Source organism: Peromyscus californicus, unplaced genomic scaffold, assembly GCF_007827085.1.
Source record: "Peromyscus californicus insignis strain IS unplaced genomic scaffold, ASM782708v3 Scaffold_10__1_contigs__length_136768540, whole genome shotgun sequence".
Taxonomy (NCBI): Eukaryota; Metazoa; Chordata; class Mammalia; order Rodentia; family Cricetidae; genus Peromyscus; species Peromyscus californicus.
In genome coordinates this window covers 20,906,356-20,929,059 of record NW_026294391.1, presented here as the reverse complement: position 1 = coordinate 20,929,059, position 22,704 = coordinate 20,906,356, and the positions used below count along the sequence as shown (strand labels likewise).

Here is a 22,704-nt window from a genome sequence, read left to right as displayed (position 1 = left end):
TAAAGAAAAGATTTTGTCATCCTACAGTATCTGAATAACAAAAATGTATTTGCATACATCTAAGGCTATGAGACTACTTTGAGATTCAGGTCTGATAAAAATGTTGATGGTATCAATAAACGCTGTTTAAGTAAGAAAGGCTAGAACATGTTTATTAATGAGTGTCTGACAATGTCATCGTCGACTTAAGATGGAAGAGAGGAGATAAGATCAACATTATTCAATCCCTGAATAATGGAGGAAGTAAAACTTGAAAGGACATATACAAACAACATGTATGACATCCATCAATATCAGGGGATTTTATTGACATTAATTATACAGTGCTCTAAGCCCCCCTTAAAGATCTATTTTATGATTAAAGAAAAAAAAAGCTGAGGGAAACAGCATCAATGGAGAGAGTAATTAACAAGTGATTCCAAATTCTATGTGCCCTCTCAACTCAGCATACTTAGTCACAAACAGAAAAATCCAACTAAGCTGTGACCATGTTCTTGGTTTAGCAATTTGATTAGATTTGAGAGCAAAGTTTATTTTTCTTCTTTGGTCTAAATTTTCTGCTGCCCTGAACAAAACCCACAAATAAAACAACAATTTCTCCAATTATTGTGTTTTATCAGTTTTTTAGTTACTTTTGTCTGAAGTGAGATAAAAATCATTCTGTTAGTTAATGAAAAAGAGACCAAAAGGTTTTTCTCTTTTCCAATTTTGTGTATCCAAAAGAGTAGAGTTTGAGGCATACACCCATATTCCTGTAGTTGAGGCTGAAAATGTTGTGTGAACTTTATTTTGAATCTTTTGGATAGTTTGGAACAGCAGAGAGAATGCTCTACATCTGCTTATACAAAACAAGAAAACAATTTTCATCAAATACCCAAATAGCAAATATATTTGTGTTCAAGGACAAATCTTTAACTCTGCTGCTGTAGCACAAAGTCAACAACAGACAGAACATGAAAGAATTGGAGCATGTATATTCCATAGGCACAGAAATGTGAATTTCTTCTACTTTTCACGTGCCCAAAATCTCATTCTTCCTTTAATTTTTAAAAACTTATTTCTAGGGGCTGGGTTTGTTTCCCAGCACCCACATGGAGGCTCACAGCCATTGTGGCTCCTGTTCCAGGGGATCTGACATCCTTTTCTGGTGGCTCTGGTCACTGTATAAGATGATGCGCAGACTTACATGCCCACAAAACACCCATACATATAAAATAAAAATAAATACTTTTGTTAATTGAAAATAGATTCTCTCATACAATACATCCAACCAGTTTCCCTACTTTGTTTCATTAAAAATAAACCATTTCAAAATGTGTTGTATGTGATGGTACATGTCTGTAATCTCAGCATGCAAGAGGTAAAGGCAGAAGTTTGAGTCCAGGTTGTCTCAAAAAATAAAGGGCAAAAATTATGAAATGTAAAATCATCTCTTATCTGGCAAGCCATAGGAAAAAACCAGGCAGTAGGTAGGCTCTGGCATGTTGTCCTATATTGCTGGCCTCTGGTTTAAGATATTTTAACTGTATAATTCTGATGGGAAAGCTTTTCACTTGAACAAATGTAAATGGATTCAAGTGTGTGTGTGTGTGTGTGTGTGTGTGTGTGTGTGTGTGTGTGTGTGTGTGTGTGCGCGTGTGCGCGCGCGCGCGCGCGCGCATGAGAGACAGAAACTGAGAGACAGAGAGGGAGGCAGACAGACAGTATTTCTTGAACCATGTGAATCTTACCTGACAAGTAAATTTTCTCCTCTGATAGGCTGGCTATGACAGCCTTCAGTGCAGTGCTGAGAGGGTACAGAGGCCAAAAGAGCAGCAGGGATGCTGCAAAATCCCACTCCTCAGACTTCTTAGACCTATGTTGTGCCATCTTCTAAAATGCTTAAGTGTTCTGCCAACAATATAGTCATATCCTCGTTAACATTGCTCTTCAGACACAAACATTGCAACTTCAGTCATTATATTTAAGTTACAGATAGTCAAAGATTCTTTGTTAGTACAGCTTCAATCAGTAGTGATTCTCAAAACCGCTAAGTGTAGGGCTGGGGATGTATCTGATTTGTGGTAGAGCACTTGCCTGGCAGTTGCAAGGTACTGGGTTCTATTTCTGGAACTGGGAAAAAAGGCCTAAATGCATTAATTAGTTTTTCACCTCTCACATAGGCAGAAATGGAGCTGGGAATAAGGAGTGAACTAAAAAAGGCCACTCATGTCTCTAGTACCTGGAAATAACTTGTCATTGAAACTACTAAAATTATAACTAAATGAGTACAGCTATACAATGATATTTGTTTACCTCAATTAAAATTTGAAAGTATACCTAAGAACATAAACAGTATTTAAAAATGGTTCTCGGTATATTATTGACTACCAGGTTAGAAAAATAAACATTAAACTCCTGATGATGGAATTTATAAATATATAGAACTGATTTTGTGATGTTAATATAGAAATTTCAAATAAAATCTGACAAAAGTAAATACAGGATCACATATCAAAATGACTTAAATTGTAGTCCATGGAACACTAGACTTGAATTTGTATGCAGATTGTGTTTTATTAGGTTTTTGAAGTTCCCTGGGCGGCCTGCCTTGCCAGGGCATTTGGAAATAGTAACTATCATAACCAATGAAAAAAAGCATTAAAAATTAAACCAACACAAATCACGTGCATTTACAGTCTTTTGGGAATCATGCCTGAAGATAGCCTCAGACGCTTGCAATGTAATTAAAACATCTTAAGAGTTCAGTTACATATAAAGAATTTATGCTTTTATGCAGGTGGCATGTGTTAATACAAGTGTGTTTTCATATTAAAGATTGTGATTAACGTTCCTTAGAAGAAAATATACGGGTTGTGGCACTCGACGTGTCTATATCCTGATGGCGTTAGAGTGGTGGTGTTAGGTGTCAGGGCTGCAAACACAGTTCCTGAATGTCGCTCTGAATGTTGTAGAATGAAACAAGCCAGATCTGTGTTTGCCTTGAAAGGTATCCAGACCTAATATTATACTTTAAAGACATTCTGAAGTATTGACTTCAGAATAAGAGCAAACATTCTTTAAGGCCTGGGAAAACCCAAAAGGAATTACTGAAATCTCCTATTTCAGGCATACATTTTAATAGTAGTGTTCAATGACAAGTCATTAATTCCCAGCAATCCGACTCTTAGGTACGGGTCTCCAAAGGCTGAAATTAGGGGCATTTGTCTGCTTACCTTGCTGTTTGATTGGGTAGAAGTACAAAGCTCATCTGTTAAGTTGGATTTACTATTCTCTGTTGATGTCCACATCGATGCCTCAAGGCTTATATCAAAATTGGTGTAGAAATCAGCTGTCTCAACATAGATTGTTAAATTATTGACTCAAATAAACCTCACTAAGTATGCTTCACAAAATAGGTTAACTATGGCTCCATGAAAACGCATTACAAATGCATGCATTAAAAACTAAAATGATAGGAAAAATCAATGCATAAAGAAGATATGACAAATGTATTTTATAATGTTATCTTTCAAAATTTGGCCTGCATTATTTTTTTGGTTAGTATTAAAAGATTTAATCTAACTGCTTGCATGCATGCCATTAAAAGAACCATCCTGAACTGTTTGTATTCCTCTGTGATGGTAGTGGTAGGCAGCTAGCATTTGGATGTGTGGAGTAGTAGCACACTCACTAAAACTTTATGGCATTAGTAAGCTTGTTTGCACTATCATGAAATACACTAGGCAGCTAACATTTTATGGAGAGAAAAGCTTTCCTGATTTTTCTTTTTATATTTTTTTTAAGACAGCAGCTCTCTGTGTAGCCTACTCTGGCATGAACTTACAATCTTCTTGCCTCTCTGCTAGTGAAGGAAAGGTTTCTTTATTAGTTCATAGTCTCAGGAATCACGGTCATGGTACCTGCATAGACTGAATTCTGCTGAAGGACTCTTCGCAATGGTACATGGCAATGGTGGGAGTGAACGTTGGAGTAAGGAACCACATCTTGAACTGAGAGACAGAGTGAATTGGGGGAGTCCAGACTCAGCCTTTTATATCAGGCCTCTTAGAGAGTCTCCGATGATTCTCATGAAAACCACTTTCCACGGTGTGTTACCCAATGATCTCTCACAAAGCCCTAGCCATAAAAGTGCTTTCTACAACTTTCCAGTAGCATTCCCCTAGAGGCCACATCTTTAATTACAAGTGGACCGTTGTGGACCTGTCAAACCATACCCAAACCATAGCACTTGACTTTCTCAACAACAACTATTAGCATGTCCTTTCCTCTCACAGAATTAACAGTACTGTGAAAAACTCACCTGAGGATGACATTATGAATTAACCCTAGAAACAACTTGTTTGGGTCTAAGATAGAATTTGAAATAAATGTGGCAATGATTACTACATTAGATTTCAGAAAGGATGTCTAATGAATATTCAGTTTTTCATGCCAAATGTTCCCATGTGTTTATTAGAAGGTGTATGGTGGGAAGGAATAAGCAGAGACAAGTGTTAAGTAGGTACTTTGATGTACACTATGGTTTTGTTTTGCTCTTCTTTTCAGGAGTGATTATTTCCTGATATGTACAAGCATATCACATGGAAGAGCATATCTGTGCCCAGGCTGAGAATCAAGCTGGAATCCACATAATACTGTCGATGGCAGAAGCATAGTGAGAGAGTTCATTCTTAACAAAAACTTGCCCATTTAGATTAGAAAGTAAAGAAGGCTTCACAAATAATTTGGCATCAACTAGTAACATTAGCATTCACTGATAATTAGCACACAGACTCTGTGTGTTTACCTAAGATGAGAATAGTGACATTAATACAATATCATGAGACTAGTGAAGAAATTGCACTTGGTATTTCTAGGAAATGTAATCTGGGGTAGAATATAGTCTTATCGATACATACTAGTACACTAAAAATCTATTGGAGAAATATTTTGTGAATGAAGGGAAATACTTTTTAGTTTGATGCTGGTGGGTTACAAATTCAGCTTTTATAATACTCATAAAAGTTCAAAGTTGAACTCAAGTTCTTTATTCCATGTAACCAACAATTCTAGACCACTGTTTGTGCTAGGATTTCTCTTGTGGGATTTCATACATTTCCTCCTGTTTGTACCTTAGCAGGTTCGCGATGATAATGAGTCACAGAGAGGTAAAGGACTGCTTGGAGGTCTTAGAGCTGGTATCTGACTGAATCCACACACTAGGCTTCATGTGATTAATCATTATGCTTCTAGGAGCACAATATCTACAGGTCTCACTGATGTTGAATTTTCCTTGGATTGTTGTGAGTTCTGTCAAGTTAAGCTACTCAGCCATAAACAAAAAGTACCTTTTTGTATTTTGTCTGCAGAGAATTTTTCCTGAGGCCCGTGTGCCTGTGTCTGCATTCTTACACAAAAGATTGGAGACAAAGATTAGTGTTTGACATAAGGCGTGTGTGTGTATGTGTGTGTGTGTGTGTGTGTGTGTGTGTGTGTGTGTGTGTGTGTGTGTGTGTTTATTAATAGGCCAGAAAATGGTGACATGTTAGTTTTTATATTGTAGAGTCTGTACCAAGCTTTTACAATAACAGTTACAGGTCAAATCTCATTTACTACTTGTTTTGTAAATAAAGTTTGATTAGAGCACAATAGTATGGTGTTCACTCATTTTTATACTCTCTGTCTGTGATTGTTTTTATGATGAAACAGCAACAGAACTGAATCATTGTTACAGACCAACTAAGACCAAAACAATCTAACAGTTCTATGCAGCTCTTTACTGAAAAGGTCTTTTTTGAGAGTATAGTACCACTGTTCAATATTATTAATCACTAGCTTTGTGTTGCTGTGGTGCACTTGAAATATGACTGACAGGTATAAGTTAAGATTCCAAAGACCTAGCAAAAAGAAAGAAAAAAAAAAGAGTATAAAATACCTCATCAATGCTTACATATTGGTGATATTTTGAAACAACGATGTCATTAAGTTTAGTTTTACTTATTTCTACCTTTAAAGCAGTAACTACTAGAAAATTTTATGTGAGTCAAATGTGTCTCACATTAGATTTTTGCTAACAGTGCCAGTCTAGAACCTGGAATTTGGAGGCTATGTGACCTGTACAAACAGAGAGCTAGACATTAGTTGAGGAAGGAGAGATGATTTGCAAATATCTTTCTAAAGCAATGAATTGTCAACTCAACCATCCTCATCATTCCTCATCAAATACTCAGAATGTGTCAGGATGTCCATAGAAACAGTTGTAGTTGAATTCTCCCAGAAGCAGACTCTGACTGGGAGTTTGAACTGGGAGATGATCCAAAAAGCACAGGGAAGGAAGAAGAAAGAGGGCATGTTAGTGAGCATGCTATTGCTATGGATCCCCACATTCCTACCCACTGAAGCCCTGGGGGAGCTTTTATAGTCTAAGGCTCAGAGCGATCTCATCCAGAAAATGAGGGAGCTGTACCATTTGTCTACTAATTGCAAGTTCTTTGTGGTAGAGAACTGATTCTAGGGGCACCAGCTTCTCTTGAGTTTCCCCAGAACTGTAATCTGCCTCTCCTGGGTCCAGAAACAACCCTGAGGCAGAGGATCACAGGTGCATGCATGAAAGAAAAAAGCCATCAGCAAACTTGAGAATAATGCTTGCTAAAGGCATAAATTTGAGCTCTCCAGTATCTTGCTGTGAGAACAGGCTGAATGGTCTTTTCCCTTCAGTCAACAACTGTGTAGCTTACTGGTATATAGGTTCCCTTTCTCATATGACCTTAGTGATAGCATAAATATAGGTGGGTTGACCATTATCCTTGTTATGTATAGGAAACTAAGCCAAAGATATATCCACTGATTTGCCAATTTGGAATGGCATCCCACATCTCTTCGTGATCATAAAATGGTCACCTATACTTCTGGCTTCTCTAAAGCTTGGCTTGACAAGAACATGAAAAAAATATTGGTTGTTTTAAGGTGACAACAGAAAACTAAAGCTATTTTTTGTGTTCTGTAGACTCTTAGAAATACATGAGAGGGATTGGGGTTGGGGATTTAGCTCAGTGGTAGAGCAATTACCTAGCAAGCACCAGGCCCTGGGTTCGGTCCTCAGCTCCGGAAAAAAAAAAAAAAAAAAAAAAAAAAAAAGAAAGAAAGAAATACATAAGAAAGTGGACATTATGTAGGTAAAATTTGCTTGTTCTGTTTTGAGTCAGGGTTTCAGGTAGCTGAAGATGACCTTGAACTACTGATCCTCTGCCTTCACCTCAAGTGATGTAGTTCCAAGACTTCAACATTGAAAAGTGTTATCATTTTTTTCCCACAAAGCACATTCAAAATTCAGAGGTTAAAGAGCTGCTCTTGCCACCACACAGGATATTAGTGACAGAGTTAAATTCCAGAAAACCTCCAGTGAAGTCCCTTAGTGAAAGTTTGTGAATGCTTGGCTTAGTGAAGACGGGATTTTGTTACTGTCCCATTGCCCATGTTCTCTTCAAAAGTGTTGTCAGCCCCTTTGTTACTACATGGAAACAAATCTCTCTCCAAGCTTAATTTCTCTTTATTATATTTCTAACTACCTCAGTAATTCTTTGTGGACCTCAATAACACTTATACTATTTAAATTTGAATAACCCCGAAGGATCTGGATAGGTCAAAGTGCTTAAACCGCAGGCTTCAGTCTTTGTATCAGTTGATTAAAAACAGATTTTATGCATGAAGTATACTTAATAATGGGAGGGGAAAGCAAGCAGATGTTTGTAAAATCTGAATGTGTTGGATTGCATTTATTTGGCTCTCTTTATGACCAGATTTAGAAAAGTCGTACCTGTGAAAATTAAACTCTAAATGGTTAGATGATGTATTTCCCTAGAAATTTCCTGCTGTGAATGGTCAGCCACGAAGAAAAGTAAAAGGATTCTCTAAGATTAACACACCAAAAGAAGCTGACGATTTCCTCTTACTATAGTCATATCTAAACCAAGGACACTCGAGCAATGGAAAGTCTCAGTCTCAGTCTCTGACTCTGTATTCGTTTACTCCAAACAGTAGAAACACTCTGTGTGTGTACACAACTGTGCTCATGTGTGTGTGCAGGAGGGAAGATTGGTTTGAAAACAATCAGGTTTCATCTTGTACTTGTAACTGCTCTTGTACTCATTCTCTAAAGTACCTTCAAGTATATATATCCAAGCTTAAGCACGAGAGGGACCATATCAAGGTCAAGGTCAAGAAATGGAATGAGGGGAATGGTGGAGACTGAAGCTGGACTGCTCCCAAGAAGTAAGGATGAAGTAGAACAGTGGGGATATAGGGAACATTTAGGGGAGTGTAGACTTCTTGTGGCAAAAGCCTCCAACAGTAGAAAGAAAAGATTCCTCATGCATACACTTGGCTCACACTACACCTCACACCTTCTCTGGAATTGAAGCCAGACGTGGAAGTGACATGGAATGAAACAAGGCACTGAGCCAAAGCAGGATTTGTGCCTCACTTGCACATGAGTATCTTATGGGAGAGTACCTAACCTCAGATGTGCACCTCCCCTGGCTAGGCTACATCAATACCCAAATCACAACACGGGGAGTAAAGTTCACAGCAGATGAACTGTCAGACAAAAATTACAAGACACAAGCTAAACTCAGATCCTTGGGAAACACGAAGCAAAACCAGGAAATGTGGACCTTCTCTTTCTCAGAAGAGTTTAATAATAAGTGTGTTTAGCTCTTTTGGAATTATGAGGAGAGTTGCATTCTTGGAACAGGAACAGAAAGTCTTTTTAACAAGAAAAGAGATATGTGATAAAGAACCTACTGGAAACAAAAATGTGCTCATTATAAAAATGATCATGTAAACTTGGTATGGTGGTTCACACCTGTAGTCCAAGCACTTGGGATGCTAAGTCAGGGCCGGGGTGGGGGGAGGAGAGTTTGAAAAGAGCTGAGGCTACAAAGCAAGATGATTTCAAACAAACAACAAAAATCCCCAAACCTAAGCAGTATGATAAATTCCAGATTAATAAATTGAATTCTTAAAAATATAACCAGAGATTACTGCTTCTGAAACACTCATATTAAAAATAAGATGAAAATAATTTTCATCCTTACTATGCCTTTTTAAGTGAAAAGTTTAGGAAAGGAAAACAATTTTTTTTAAATAAATTGTAGAGTGAATTTATGTCTTTGTTGTTGCTTGTTTTTCTTTTGTTTGGATAGAATCCAGGTCATTGCTAGGCAAGCGCTTTACCACAGGGCCGTATCCACAATCCCCATGTCTTCTTTACTAGATGGCATTATAAATCTGCTGAAGTCTGATATCTTGTTCATGGAATTTTCCTTTATTTCACGTTTTTGCTGTGTTTCATTACTTTCATTCCTCTTTGATCTTGCCATATGATTCACGCTTGTGGAGGAGTTTTCTACATTGTCAGGTCCACCTTTGTCTCATCTAAGAAGGCGACACAGCTGTCCAACAAAAACTCCATGTCTGTGATTCTATCCTCAGTTGAATGATTTCATCATCTTGGATAACTCCAAGCAGCCATCAACTCTCCCCACCCTTCATTTCTGGCCTCTCTCTCCCAGTTACACAGCCATTTCCCTGTGAACAGGAAATTGGGGGTTGTTATTTTTATATCCCTAGTGTCTCTCTCGGTCTCTGACATTTACAAAAATCTTAATTGTTTGTTTGTGAATGGATAATAAGTGAATGGACAGTATAAATGAGGAACACATGGAATAAAGAAGAATGGAGAAATTTCAATGACTCTTATTCAGAGCAAAAGGTTATTGTGGTAAAAAATGTGATTAAATATTTATTCCAGGAAACTTTAAATTTGATGCTCTTAAGGAACAGACATATATTAAGATGCATAATGTTGTGAATATAGTGTTCAAGGACATATTATCTTGCACAAATAGAAAGAAAAATGGAAACACAGAGAATAAGATATATTATGACTGGGAAGTATGAAATATTTGTGTGTCATATGTGTGACAAGAACTCCTAGCAAATACTATAAATGGCTATATTTAACCATAGCTGGTCAATTCGAACCTGCTTTTAAGAAATTAACCTCATCCAAACCATAAATTGGTAAATTTCAAAACTTGAAAATTAAGCTATATGGTGAAGGAATATATTCTTGATATTACTATTATTTCTGACTCAGACAAAGGGATAAATATTGAACTATGTACTTTCTCCCAAGTTCAGGATCTATCAAGAACTTATTGTTAATTATCCAATTAAATATAAATGAGTTAACACAATAATCATTAATAAAAATATAAAGTTTGAATATTTCTAGGAGAATATTTGAAATACAACTTTTGAAAATCTTACTGAAATTTATAAATACTTGAAATTGAATTAATAGCATTAAGATTTCTGGAAAATCTATCCATTATTTTTCTAAGGATGAATAATTTTGTACATACTAAAAAAGTGTGCAGAATAACATTTCTTTCTTCTTTTTAAACAGCAAAACTTGGAGAGCAATCTCACCAATCTCATTAAGAGGAATACAGAACTGGAGACCCTTTTGGCTAAACTCATCCAAACCTGTCAACATGTTGAAGTGAGTATCCACCCCCTACCCCCATGGTTTATTTCAGATGAAAAGTGCTAGCTTGGACTTTTTCTGTCCACTCAAAAACTTTAAAGGGGAAATCTTTCTTGGGGCTGGAGAGATGGCTCAACTCTTTTTTTTTCTTGTTTTTTTTTTTTTTTTCCTTCAAGAAAGAGTTTTCTGTGTAACTGTCCTGGCTGTCCTGGAACTTAATTTGTAGCCCAGGCTGGCCTCAAACTCACAGAGATCTCTCTGTCTCTGCCTCCTGAGTGCTGGGATTAAAGGTGTGCATCACCACCACCCAGCTCCCTAAGAACACTTGCCAAGTCAGGTGGCTTATAGTCTCATAACTCCAGCTCAAGGGATCTGATACCCTCTTTTGGCCTCCACAAGTACCCTCACACATGCACACCCACACACTCATACATGCACACAAAAATACAAATAATAATACTAAAATAAATGTTTTACAGAGAAAAATCTTTTAAAATATTTTTTAAGTATTTTACAGAAACCAAACATATGCAACCGATGAAATTGGAAAGAAGTAGAAGCTTAGAGACTTTTTCTACAGCCAGAACTATTGAATCCCCATCCCTTTATAGCTCCCTCTTGATCGAATATTATGTCGTTCCTAATACTGTAGATTTAAATCACCCTCACAAAGAATACCCCTCCAAAGCACAGTTTAGAAGGTGTTTTGTAAGTTTACTAGGGCTGCCATAACAAAACGCTATATTCTTAAAAATCATAAACAATGTAAGTTTATTGTCTCATAGTTCTGGATGGCAGAAGTCTGAATTGCAGATGTCAGCAGGACTGTTTTATCTGTAGGCTCTATGAGAGGTCATTCCTGCTTCTTCCCATCTTCTGCTGATTCGAATTGCAGCGATCCAGTCTATACCTCTACTGTCATATGCCATTCTCTCTATGCATCTCAGAGCTTGTGTCCAACTTTATATAATCAAACCACTAAGGTAGGACTCATCCTACCCTATTATGGCATTGGCACAGACAGTATTTCCAAACAAGGTCCCATTCAACATATAATTTTACATAGTTTGTCCCACTACAGGTCTATACTACATTCTGCTTAGCTGTCAGGTAAGTGTCTGTGAAAACCCACCATGGCAACACTAACAGAACCTTTAGTGATTCTACAATGCATAAGGCAAAATTGAAAGCCAATGGCTTAACCCATCTTTTTCCATGCCCTAACTCATACACCCAAATGAAAGCTTTCAAGCTATCTGGTCTTTAATCTAACAAAACTCTCTGCATGGTACGTCAACTGCCACCTGATATCTATATGTCCAAGTCCTTCTTATCTGTCCTTCAGTCACAAGTTGAAAGCCACTTCAGCTGTGAATATTTGTGTTGATTTCTGTACCAAAGTCATGTTTCTTTTCTCCAAGTCACAATATTTTATCAACAATCCTTGAATGAGTTTTTAATCGGTATTTTGCATATTGGTTCAATCTTTTGCAATTAGAATGTGAAGCTTTGAAAATAAGGATCAAGTATAATTCCTCTCTGAATTTCAGGCAGACTCTGGTACATTTATTTTGAAACAAAAGCTGTAGACCCCACCTATATGTATGTTATTTACTATGTATCCATCAGTTAAAAGATCAATTTAAAGTAAGAAAAGAGTCTTAGGGAAATTGTTCTGGACAGATATGCCTGACGCCACTATTCTCTTGCCAATTAGAGCTTTGAATGTTTGAGTTCATCTCTCCCTATAATATCCATGTTTGGAGAGACAATGTATTTTTTTCAGACTCATCAAAGTGCATTTATATATTTGTATATACATATTCATACATATATATGTATATAACAATAATAATCAAGGAAAAAAGAGGTTATTAACTTGAGAGGTGGGGGCCATGAAAGAATTGAAGGTAGGGTACCTGGGAGGTGCTAGAGAAAGGAAAGGGAGAGGAAAGTGATGTAATTCTCTTTTAAATTAAAATATATTTTTAAAAAATACAAAAAAATCTAGCATCTCAACTATACATTAGTCATCATGTCCACTACACAATCAGAAGTACTAGACATCAAAGACATAGGAAAATTAAAAAGGAGAAAAATCCATCAAAGAAAATTACTCTTAATGCAATATAGATACTGGAATTCTGGGAGGAATTTTTAAACTTGAATGTGTGAAAATTTACCATTTTAACAACTTTCCCATTATTCAACAACATTCAATACATTTTCAATATTGTACATTTTCTCACCACTACATCCAGAAAATTTCCATTATCCCAAACACATTTGTTTTTAAAACATTATGCCAAGTGAAATAAGCTAAACATAAAAAGATGAAATTTATATGATTTTAAATTATTTGAAGTACTTAGAATAGGAAATTGAGGACTTGGCATAGAGGTTACCAGGTATTTGGATGGGAAGAAATAGAGAGAGGTTTACTACTCTCAAAATAATGATATTTTGTCATCATTTTTATCTTCTCTAATCAGTAATAATAAAATGCATGGCCTTATGTGCCCAGAACTATGAAAGCAGATTCACAGTATAGTAGAAAGAATAATAAAGATCATAACATATTGGATGTCTGAAGATTCAGATAATAGCACAACTAAAGAACAGCACAGCAGCCAATCGGATGTTGATCTCATAGAAGGTAGCTTATTATTTTTTTTTTATTCAAAGAGCCATGTTTCTCAGCAGATCAGCAACAATGCATAACTTTAAATCAATGATGGGATACAGGTAAACTATTAGCTTTCGTTTTCATTCCTACTGGCACATAAAATATAAATTAGACACTTGCTGTATCCTAGATTGATGACTGTGTTATCGGGAGGAAAACTCTTTTGAAAATGATATAATATAATGTCATAAAACAAAAGCTAATACATTGGAGTTGGACAAGACAAACAGAAAGGGAAAGAGCCCAAGAGAAGGCACAAGAATCAGAGATCCACTCATTCATACACTTATGAGTCCCATTAAATACACTAAACTGGAGTCCAATATATATACAGAGGACCTGATGCAGACCTGTGCAGGTCCTGTGCATCCTGCCTCAGTTTCTAAGTTCATACTGGCTTTGATCATATTGATTCAGAAGGTCATGTTTTCTTGGTATTCTCCATGCCCTCTGCCTCTCACACTCTTTCTGCCTCCTCTTTTGTGGGGTTCCCTGAGCTCTGAGGGGAGGGATTTGACAAAGACATTCCATTTAGGGCTGAGTGTTCTAAAATCTCTCACTCGGTACATATTATCTGGTTGTAGGTCTCTGTATGTGTTCCCATCTGTTGTAGGAGGAAGCTTCTCTGATAATGGCCAAGCAAGACACTAATCTATGAGTATAGCAGAATGTCATTAGGAGTAATTTTATTGCTATATAAATTTTTTAGAACAGTAGTATTTGTTTTTACCCTAGGTCCCTGTGCTATCTAGTTTCTGGTTCTTGGTCACACAAACGGTACTGTGTATGGGTCCTGTCTCATGCAGTGGGCCTTAAATCAGATGTTGGTTGGTTACTGTGACAGGCTTTGTGTAGCTGGATTTTTCCTGCCTGGCCCACAGTCAGGACAAATCTCTCTCACCTGCCAGTCCCACAGCCACTCAGACCTGACCAAGTAAACACAGAGACTTATATTGGTTACAAACTGTATGGCCGTGGCAGGCTTCTTGCTAACTGTTCCTACAGCTCAAATTAATCCATTTCCATTAATCTATACCTTGCCACATGGCTCGTGGCTTACTGGCATCTTCACATGCTGTTTGTCATCGTGGCAGCTTGCAGTGTCTCTCTGACTCAGCCTTCCACTTCCCAGCTTTATTCTCCTCCTTGTCCCGCCTATACTTTCTGCCTAGCCACTGGCCAATCAGTGTTTTTTTTATTGACTAATCAGCAACACATTTGCCATAAAGAACATCCCACAGCACTTCCCCTTTTTTTTCCAAAAAGGAAGGTTTTAACCTTAACAAAGTAAAATTACATATAATTTGGGAATTTGGGCGTAGCTTCTCTTACTACTTCCTGCTGGAGGGGGGCTCTGTATCTTATGGGGACACAAAGAAAATTTTAGGATTATGGAGTAGTCCATGAGGCTGTATTGTCTGAGCCAGTTATCTTCAAACCATTCTGGATGTTGGATCATCTGGGCCATGGTGTCATTGGAGACCTTTCAGGGGGTCTTGGCTGGTCAAACCTGATGTATCTTAATCTGGAACAAATCCATAGCCTCTGGCTTTCTGTGGGAACAAAAGCAGAGTCTCCTTTCCAAAGCAACATATCCTTATATCCAAATTTTGAAGTCAAGGTACCTTTAAAATACACATTTTGGCATAACTCAACAGCTTTTACAATCAAATGTTTTTCTGCAGTTAAAAATTCCAAAGACAATACAATCCAGACTCTCTGTATAATATTCATCTTTATGTGGCTTATTTTTTATATTAATTTTACTGTCTCTTTAAAGACTTTATTTTTTAAAACTATGTATTTGTTTCTTTAACTGTATATATCACCTCTTTTTGTCTCTTTCAAGCCTACATATATTTTACACACATTGTAAACTATTACATCTGAATGTGTCTTATTGTGAATCTATTGCTTTAAACTGCAGCAGCTGTAGCTGCTGGCTCCGCCCACCTCAGCTTCCCTAACATGTCGGTAGTACGTTTTCCACCAGCTCTGGGAGCTATCCTGGGTCTATGCTTTTATCCAAGCAGTGTACAGCCCAGAAACCTCTTTTTTTGTTTTGTGCTAGCAAAGACTAAATCCACCACGCAGCTTAATGTGCCACTTGCAGAGGCCTCATTCCCACCATACTGCAGGTCTAGCGCACACACCAGGAACCCACAAGTAGCTCAAACCGGCAGCTGCCGCTCATTTGAGAGAGACAATTAGGAAGCTGTTTTTAGCTCCGTTTTAGAATCTTTTCTCAGGTTTTAGGTGGAAACTCTTGCCACCACGTTGGACGCCATTTGTAGCTAGAGTTTTCCTGCCTGGCCCACAGTCAGGACAAATCTCTCTCACCTGCCAGTCCCACAGCCTCTCAAACCCGACCAAGTAAACACAGAGACTTATATTGGTTACAAACTGTATGGCCGTGGCAGGCTTCTTGCTAACTGTTCTTATAGCTTAAATTAATCCATTTCCATTAATCTATACCTTGCCACATGGCTCGTGGCTTACCGGCATCTTCACATGCTGTTTGTCATCATGGCGGCTGGCAGTGTCTCTCTGATTCAGCCTTCCACTTCCCAGCTTTATTCTCCTCCTTGTCCCGCCTACACTTCCTGCCTAGCCAATGGCCAATCAGTGTTTTATTTATTGACTAATCAGCAACACATTTGCCATAAAGAACATCCCACAGCAGCTTTGTGCCATCATTGTCCTAGCATATTTTATAGTCAGGACACCATTGTAGATCAAAGGGTTTGTGGCTGGGCTAATGTTTATATATTTTTGGTAGCATGCAGGGTACCTTCCTATATCAAAGCTGCTAGAACATAGGAGTGAAGGCTCTATGTAGGCACCAGCTCACCTTCTCCATGTTCAATGAGTTGTATAGGTGTTGTCTTCAGCAATGGGGCCTGAGTATCAATTTGTGGAGAGCAACATTACAGTCTTGGCAACAGCCTGGGTTGTTGGGGGTTGCCATGGGACCTCTTTAGCCAAAAACTTAGTTAGATGTAACCCAATCATGGTACTGGAAGCTTCATTTGGTGACAAGAAATGGCCAGTTGGGACTCTGTCTCCCCTATCATTTGGCAATTTGATATATATTTCCTTCATATGTGTATATATTCTAGGAAGCTTCTACTGTATTAATTAGGTTTCCGTACTGTCCCTCAAATGCCCCTTGATTTTCACTGTCTCTCCCTGTATCCCCTCCCTCGGAACTTAAATAAGGAAGAAAGAACTGGGGGCTGAAGAAATGGCTTACGCATTAAAGTGTTTGACTTACAAGCATGAGAACTTGAGTTTGATCAGGAACTTAAGTTAATAAAACAAATCGCCAGTCAGGGTGGTTCCAAGGATGTGGAGGCAGGTAGATCCTTGGGGCTCACTGACCAGCCAGACTAACCAGTGAGAGACCCTATCCCCCTAAAAAGAGTGGAAGGTGAGATGGTGTCTGAGGAATGACGACAAGGTTGTACGTTGGCTTCCACGTGCACACCTGCGAATCCTTGTACACAGGTAAACATAGAGAGAGGAGAAGGCCGCAGGGAGGGAGGGAGGAAGGGAAAGAGAGAGATAGAGACAGAGACATGGAGCAAAGATAGAACCAGAGACAAACAGACACATACACAAACAGAGAGACAGACAGACAGACAGACAGACACACACACACACACAGAGAGAGAGAGACGGAGAGAGAGAGAGAGAGAGAGAGAGAGAGAGAGAGAGAGAGAGAGAGAGAGAGACGGAGAGAGAGATGGGGAGAGAGAGAGGTATAATTTGCCTGAAATCTTGTGGAGTTTACAGAGGAGTCAAGACCTGAGTTTGTCCTATAGATTTCAAAAGTACTGTCTTAAAAAACATCCCAGGGATTGGAACTGTCAGCTTTTGTTTAAATGCCATTCAATGATGTTTATGATGGTATATTCTTCAGCACAATAAAGCTAAGCTTTCAAATACTCTCAGCTCAAAAGCATCTTTATTATGCAAACATTGGAGATTTAGTGTAATGCTTAAAATATTTTGTGTTCATAAAGACTGTGCTTTTCCTTACGGGAACCCTCTTTATGATTGGAAATTTAAAATTGTTTACTGAGAAGCAAGAATGTTGGCAAACTTTTCAAGCTCCAACTTTGCTATGTGTTTCTATAGTAGTGTTCATGGGTGAGAAGTGGGGTGTTTACCTTTTCCTGAACCATCCTTTCTAATGCTCATTATAGTAGTGCTATTAAGAATGGTATAATAGATAAAGGAAAGATATAGAACAGAGCAACATGGAAGTCGAAAGGATTAGCACCTGGGCTCATGTCATAGATTCCTTCCTTTAATCACTAAATCATCATCCTGCCTGTCTTTTATGCTGTTAGATGCAGCTTAGAGTGTGAAGGCAACAGCATCAGCAACAGCAGGTTGCATAACCTTGACCTTTCTATCCTACTGAAACTGAATCTGTTGGGCCTTATTGATTAAATAGTATGGGAAATAATAGTGAAGAAGCATAATGTTTTCATTATTGCAGAGCAAAGTGAATATATATTATTGTGTGAATAAATGGATGAACAAAATAGAATGATCCATGTTCCATATTTTATTTTTATGATGTGATGGCACTTGATGGTTAGGATAATAGGAAAGAATTATTTCTCTTTAGTAGAAAAAGTCACCTGTGCTTTATGGTAAATCTTATAAATGTTTTATGGATTGGGTGATTATTTCATTCAATTTCAGCTAGTTACTTCTTAAAGCATTAATGTCTGGTTTCCATTATGGCTGGTAATAATTTCAGAACAAATGCCTTGTTCCTAATGCAATGTTAATATGACTTGAATTTACAAAATGGTATTCATTGTAGCATGATAAAATTATATTCTATCATGTTCAGTAATTTCAGATGAGAGATATGCTCAAGAAATTTATCAGCAGACTATTTATTTTAAGGGATCAGGTATTATTTTAGTTGAGATACTAATTTTTAAAAGAGAAATATTACTGAATTACTTGTGGCCAACTTACAAATAGACATAAAATTTAAGAGTATTTATTTCTTTCTCTGCTGCTTTGTAAATCCATTGGAGTGGAAATAAATGCTTATTGTTGACTAAATTTGGAAACCAAGAAATGTATTCTAAATAAAAATTAAATAACCATTTATGAATTATGAATATTGCATTTACCCTAATTATTAATATTCTCAAAATATTTTTAAACCAAACTCCAAGTTTTCCTGTAATAATTGAATGAGTGCATATCTGAATCATCAATGAAGAGCTACCAGGATCATAAAAACCCCTTTTGAACAAAAGAGGCTATCATAGCCTGGTAGGGAGCAGCTTTGGAGAGATGGGAAATGGGAAGCATTTATTTCATTGGGCATTTGAGTTTGAAATTGGCTCTTGAAGGTTTAATGGCAAATCATGAAGCATGTAGATTGTGTTGGCTTCACACTTCTAACTAGAAACCCTAACTCATTTCAGGACTTGATATTTGTAGCTATTTGGAAAATAATATATTTATCTTCCTGCAAAAGAATCACTCCTCCATGTGAAAAGGCCACAGTATCAAGGGAACTCCAGGAAGGTAGTGGAATGTGTTGGGGACCAGCAAGCTATTCTTTTAAATCAGTGCAGTGGAAAAGAATTTCCGGCTTCCCAACCTAGGTTCCTAGACTGTACTTCTTCCTTTTCCTCTTCCTGAAGTTGTCCTTGTATTCAAGTCTGAGTATTCTTGGGGAAAACAACATTCCCATGCTAGCTGGGGCTAAGAAAACGCTCAGCACAGAGGTGACTCCTCATTGTTGTAAATGCAATCAATGAATTCCTTCTCGGGTGTTAGGAGGAAATGCTACATTCTCATAAGCCCACCCCTCATCCTGGGGGTTCACTTTGGCTTTTCTTTAAAAAAGTGAAACCTTGAAGTTCTGCTTCTCCCCCCCATTGTTTTGCCAACCTGTTTTATAAGTGAGGGCAAGCAAATGAAATAGCCTTGTGATTGTGTAAGTGCTGAATCTTTGAAAAACTAGAGAAGAAAGAGTGTAAAGGCCAAGGCTGTTTGGGATTTGGGAGATAGAGGCATTGAAAGAGTAACCTCAGAGAGACTCTGACAAATGTTCATGTGAAGTTGATGGCTGGGGCTCTCTAAACGATAGGTTTGAACTGCTCTGCTTTGTTTCTTCCAGGAGAGGATTACAGTAAAACTCCCTCAGGTCAAGTTTGAAATTACTGTTATCTAGAGCATAAAACAAGCTTATGAGAAGTGATCAAAATTTGGGTCAGGAACTGGATGTGATCACAGATGCACACACACACACACACACACACACACACAAAATTTCAGCACTGGGGGTTCTCAGGCAGGTGGATGGATTGTTCAAGGCCAGCCTGGGCAACATAGTGAAATGCTGATTCCAAACAAAATTGGGGGGGGGAATCAATTTAAATTTAAAAAAGAACGAGCTGCAGAACTTACTTTTTGTAGGTCAAATATGGATTACAGTTCTTATTACCACATTCTCTTACCGATTTTCTTTGAAAAATCAGAAAACCTATTTTATTGCTTAAGAAAATACTTAGAGTCATTACTCTTGTTTTTGTAGCAAATACAACACATTGTAAAAGACCACTTGGGGAATTGTTGGTGACAGTGACTATCAATCCACACTGAGATAGTAATGGAGAACAAATAGGTAATTGTGACCAGTTGCCATTGTTGTTTCGGGAAGATAGAGGCCCAGCTGACTGTCTTTGTCTAAGGTCTAATCCACCAGCTTGTCAGTGTGCTATCCTTGACTCTTTTGATTAATCTTGCCTTGATTGTAATCACCTTAATTTTTTAAAGTGTGTGTGTGTGTGCACGTGCTACTGTATCTCTTATATTGATATCAGAGAACAATTTGTCGCAATTGGTTCTCTCCCTCCTCCATGTGGATTCCAAGGGTGGAACTCAGGTCCTCAGGTGCAGCAGCAAGTTCCATTACTAGCCTGTAATCAGTCTGCAATCACTTTTAAATTATCTTTGACTCTTTTGTTTTTCTCCCTTAGTTTTTCCTTCTCTTTTAATCGTAAATTTGTTTCCTTATTGGCCTTCTGTGGATTTCCAATATTGGTATATAGAACACAAGACCCTTTGTGAGTGAATTAAGCATTTTTAAATAGATCTCTGCTCCAGTAGTGGACTGTATGAGTTAAGAGGAATGATGGGGATGAATTATCATGAAAGAAGATGAACATTTTTGCTCTAATTAATTGTGCCATTTTCTATTGTGAAAGTATTCTCTCTTTGTAGAGACATTGGCAATTGCTTCATCCACAGAATTGGACAAAGGCCAGCATCCAAATATATACACACACATAAAAACACATATATAGACACAGAAACACATACACACACGCCTTTTAAGTCTTGTGGACATGTGTGTGATCTGAATGAAGTAGATCTTGCTGTGGGCAACTTCAGTATCTAAAGTTGTATACAAATTTTAGTTCATCGCTACTTGCAGAGAAAAGTCAGATTCCCAGTCCATTTGACACCCAGCAAGGATGTTGTCAGGGATTATTTAGAGTTAGATTCCATGCCTTTAAACCAGACCAGCAAATTCCTATTCATGCATATATCTCTAAAAGGGTAGCAATGTGATTGGACAATTGTCAGCATTCAGAAACTCTATTGTGGCCACTACTATAGTGAAATTGATTTATCAGGTTCAGGTCTTGGGATTCCTGTGACACAACTACAAAAGAACCAACAGTCTGTATTAAATTTCATCATTTCAGAAAAACTCCATTTTGTGGGTCCATTGTGTATATTACTATATCTAGTTTCTGCCACCAGGCTTACTACAATTAATAAGTTATGAAGAAAACCTGTTTTTCTCAGTGTGAATTAAAGTGATTATTTATAAAAGTATTATCTAACACATACTTGTATTCAATGCTTTGGGGGTAAAAAATTATTCATAAGAGTCATTGAATCATTTTACTTTCTTAAAATTCATGAGAAATAGAGAGAAGATAACAGCGAAAGTCTTCCAGTAAACTAGAATTAGGAAATACTTTTATGACTGAATTGATAATGCTTTTATAACATTCCCAAGTTCAAGCTTTGAAACATTACGAACGACATCCAAAATATTCATCATCTGTTAATCTTTATAATTTGAGCACAATGGAGTTTTGTGTTATATATTCTGAATTCTACCAGATGACTCAGAGTGGAGTTTGACCTTGCTAAATCGAACGTGGAGTACTAGGCCTAAACTAGGGCTCAGTGGCTGAGCAATAATAGGAAGGAAGGAGAAAGTGTGGTTTTTCTATTGTGTCCTAATGTGGTCTCTCTACACAATAAAGGAATTCTTTATAGTACCTCCCTTAAACTATGCTACATGCAACATCATTCTTTTGAACGAGTAACCTATTGGGTAGCTAGAGCAGTACTGATTTTCCTGGCATGATGTAAAGAATACTGGGAATAGGTAAGCATGACAGATGACTCACTTGGTAAAGTGCTTGACATACAAGCATGAAGACACATGCTTCATCTCTAGCACCCACACATAAGCGAGGCATGGCGGTGCATGTCTATAATCCCAGTGTCATGTGGGGCTAGTGGAAGTAGAGACAAGCAGATCCTTGAAGCTTGCTGACTAGCTAATTTGGCTAAGTCAGTGAGCTTCATGATCAGTGAGAGACCATGTCTCCAAAACAGAAAAATTAAAAAGAAGAAGGTGAAGGTGAAGGACAGCATATCAAAAGATGCCTGACATTGACTTGTGGTCTTCACAGGTATGCTCACACACATGTATTTGCAAATGTATACATGTGAAACACACCAGAATAATATGAACAGTTTATGATACACTTTGAAATGGTCATTACAGTTAGCTATAACTCAGCTTTCACATAAGATGAGCTTAGCTGGATGGATTCAGATGGGCAGGTCCAAGATGAAAGAAGGTGACCATGATGAGCCAATAGGAGCTTGGCTTCCTCATGGCTTGCTCCTATTCGGTCCATTCAGAGATAAGCGTGATCACAATAAGAAACAATCATTAAGTAACTTAGCCAACTTTTTTTACTTCTATATTTAATATATACTTTAGATTATTTCCCTCAATTAATGGGTAGCAAAATGTCTTCTATATGACAATAAAGCCATATATGTGTGTAAAATAATTATACATTATGAGAAACACAGGACATAGCATCTAGTACCCTCATTCTATGGACTTTTATTTTTAATTGTCAAATGTAGGAAAAATGGAAGAGGCTTATTCTAATTTTAAAATAATTGTGTCATGCATACAAAATTCCCATTAACAAGAGTGCAATTGTAGCACTGCTTATTTCTGTTTGAAATAGAAATTTGAATTTTTAAATTCAGCTATTTAAATGGCTTGAAGCTGCTACTGAATGCAAAAAGCTCGCAGTGAGGAAGAACTCACAAAGGATGTACAACCAAGTGAGGCAAGGTCTAAGCCTGGGAATGTATGGTAGAACTTCCA

The 22,704-nt window shown here is 37.5% G+C and overlaps 1 protein-coding gene across 5 annotated transcripts in view; it reads left to right on the top strand.

Moving 5' to 3' along the window:
* The window catches only part of Mid1 (midline 1), a 214,542-nt gene that overhangs the window by 133,817 nt on the left and 58,021 nt on the right, over nucleotides 1–22,704 (top strand). For all 5 annotated transcript variants that reach the window (XM_052712989.1, XM_052713065.1, XM_052712777.1 and 2 more), the window contains one exon: nucleotides 10,454–10,549. In XM_052712989.1, coding sequence (XP_052568949.1) covers nucleotides 10,454–10,549 — 96 coding nt within the window. The remainder of the gene's footprint in view (nucleotides 1–10,453; nucleotides 10,550–22,704) is intronic.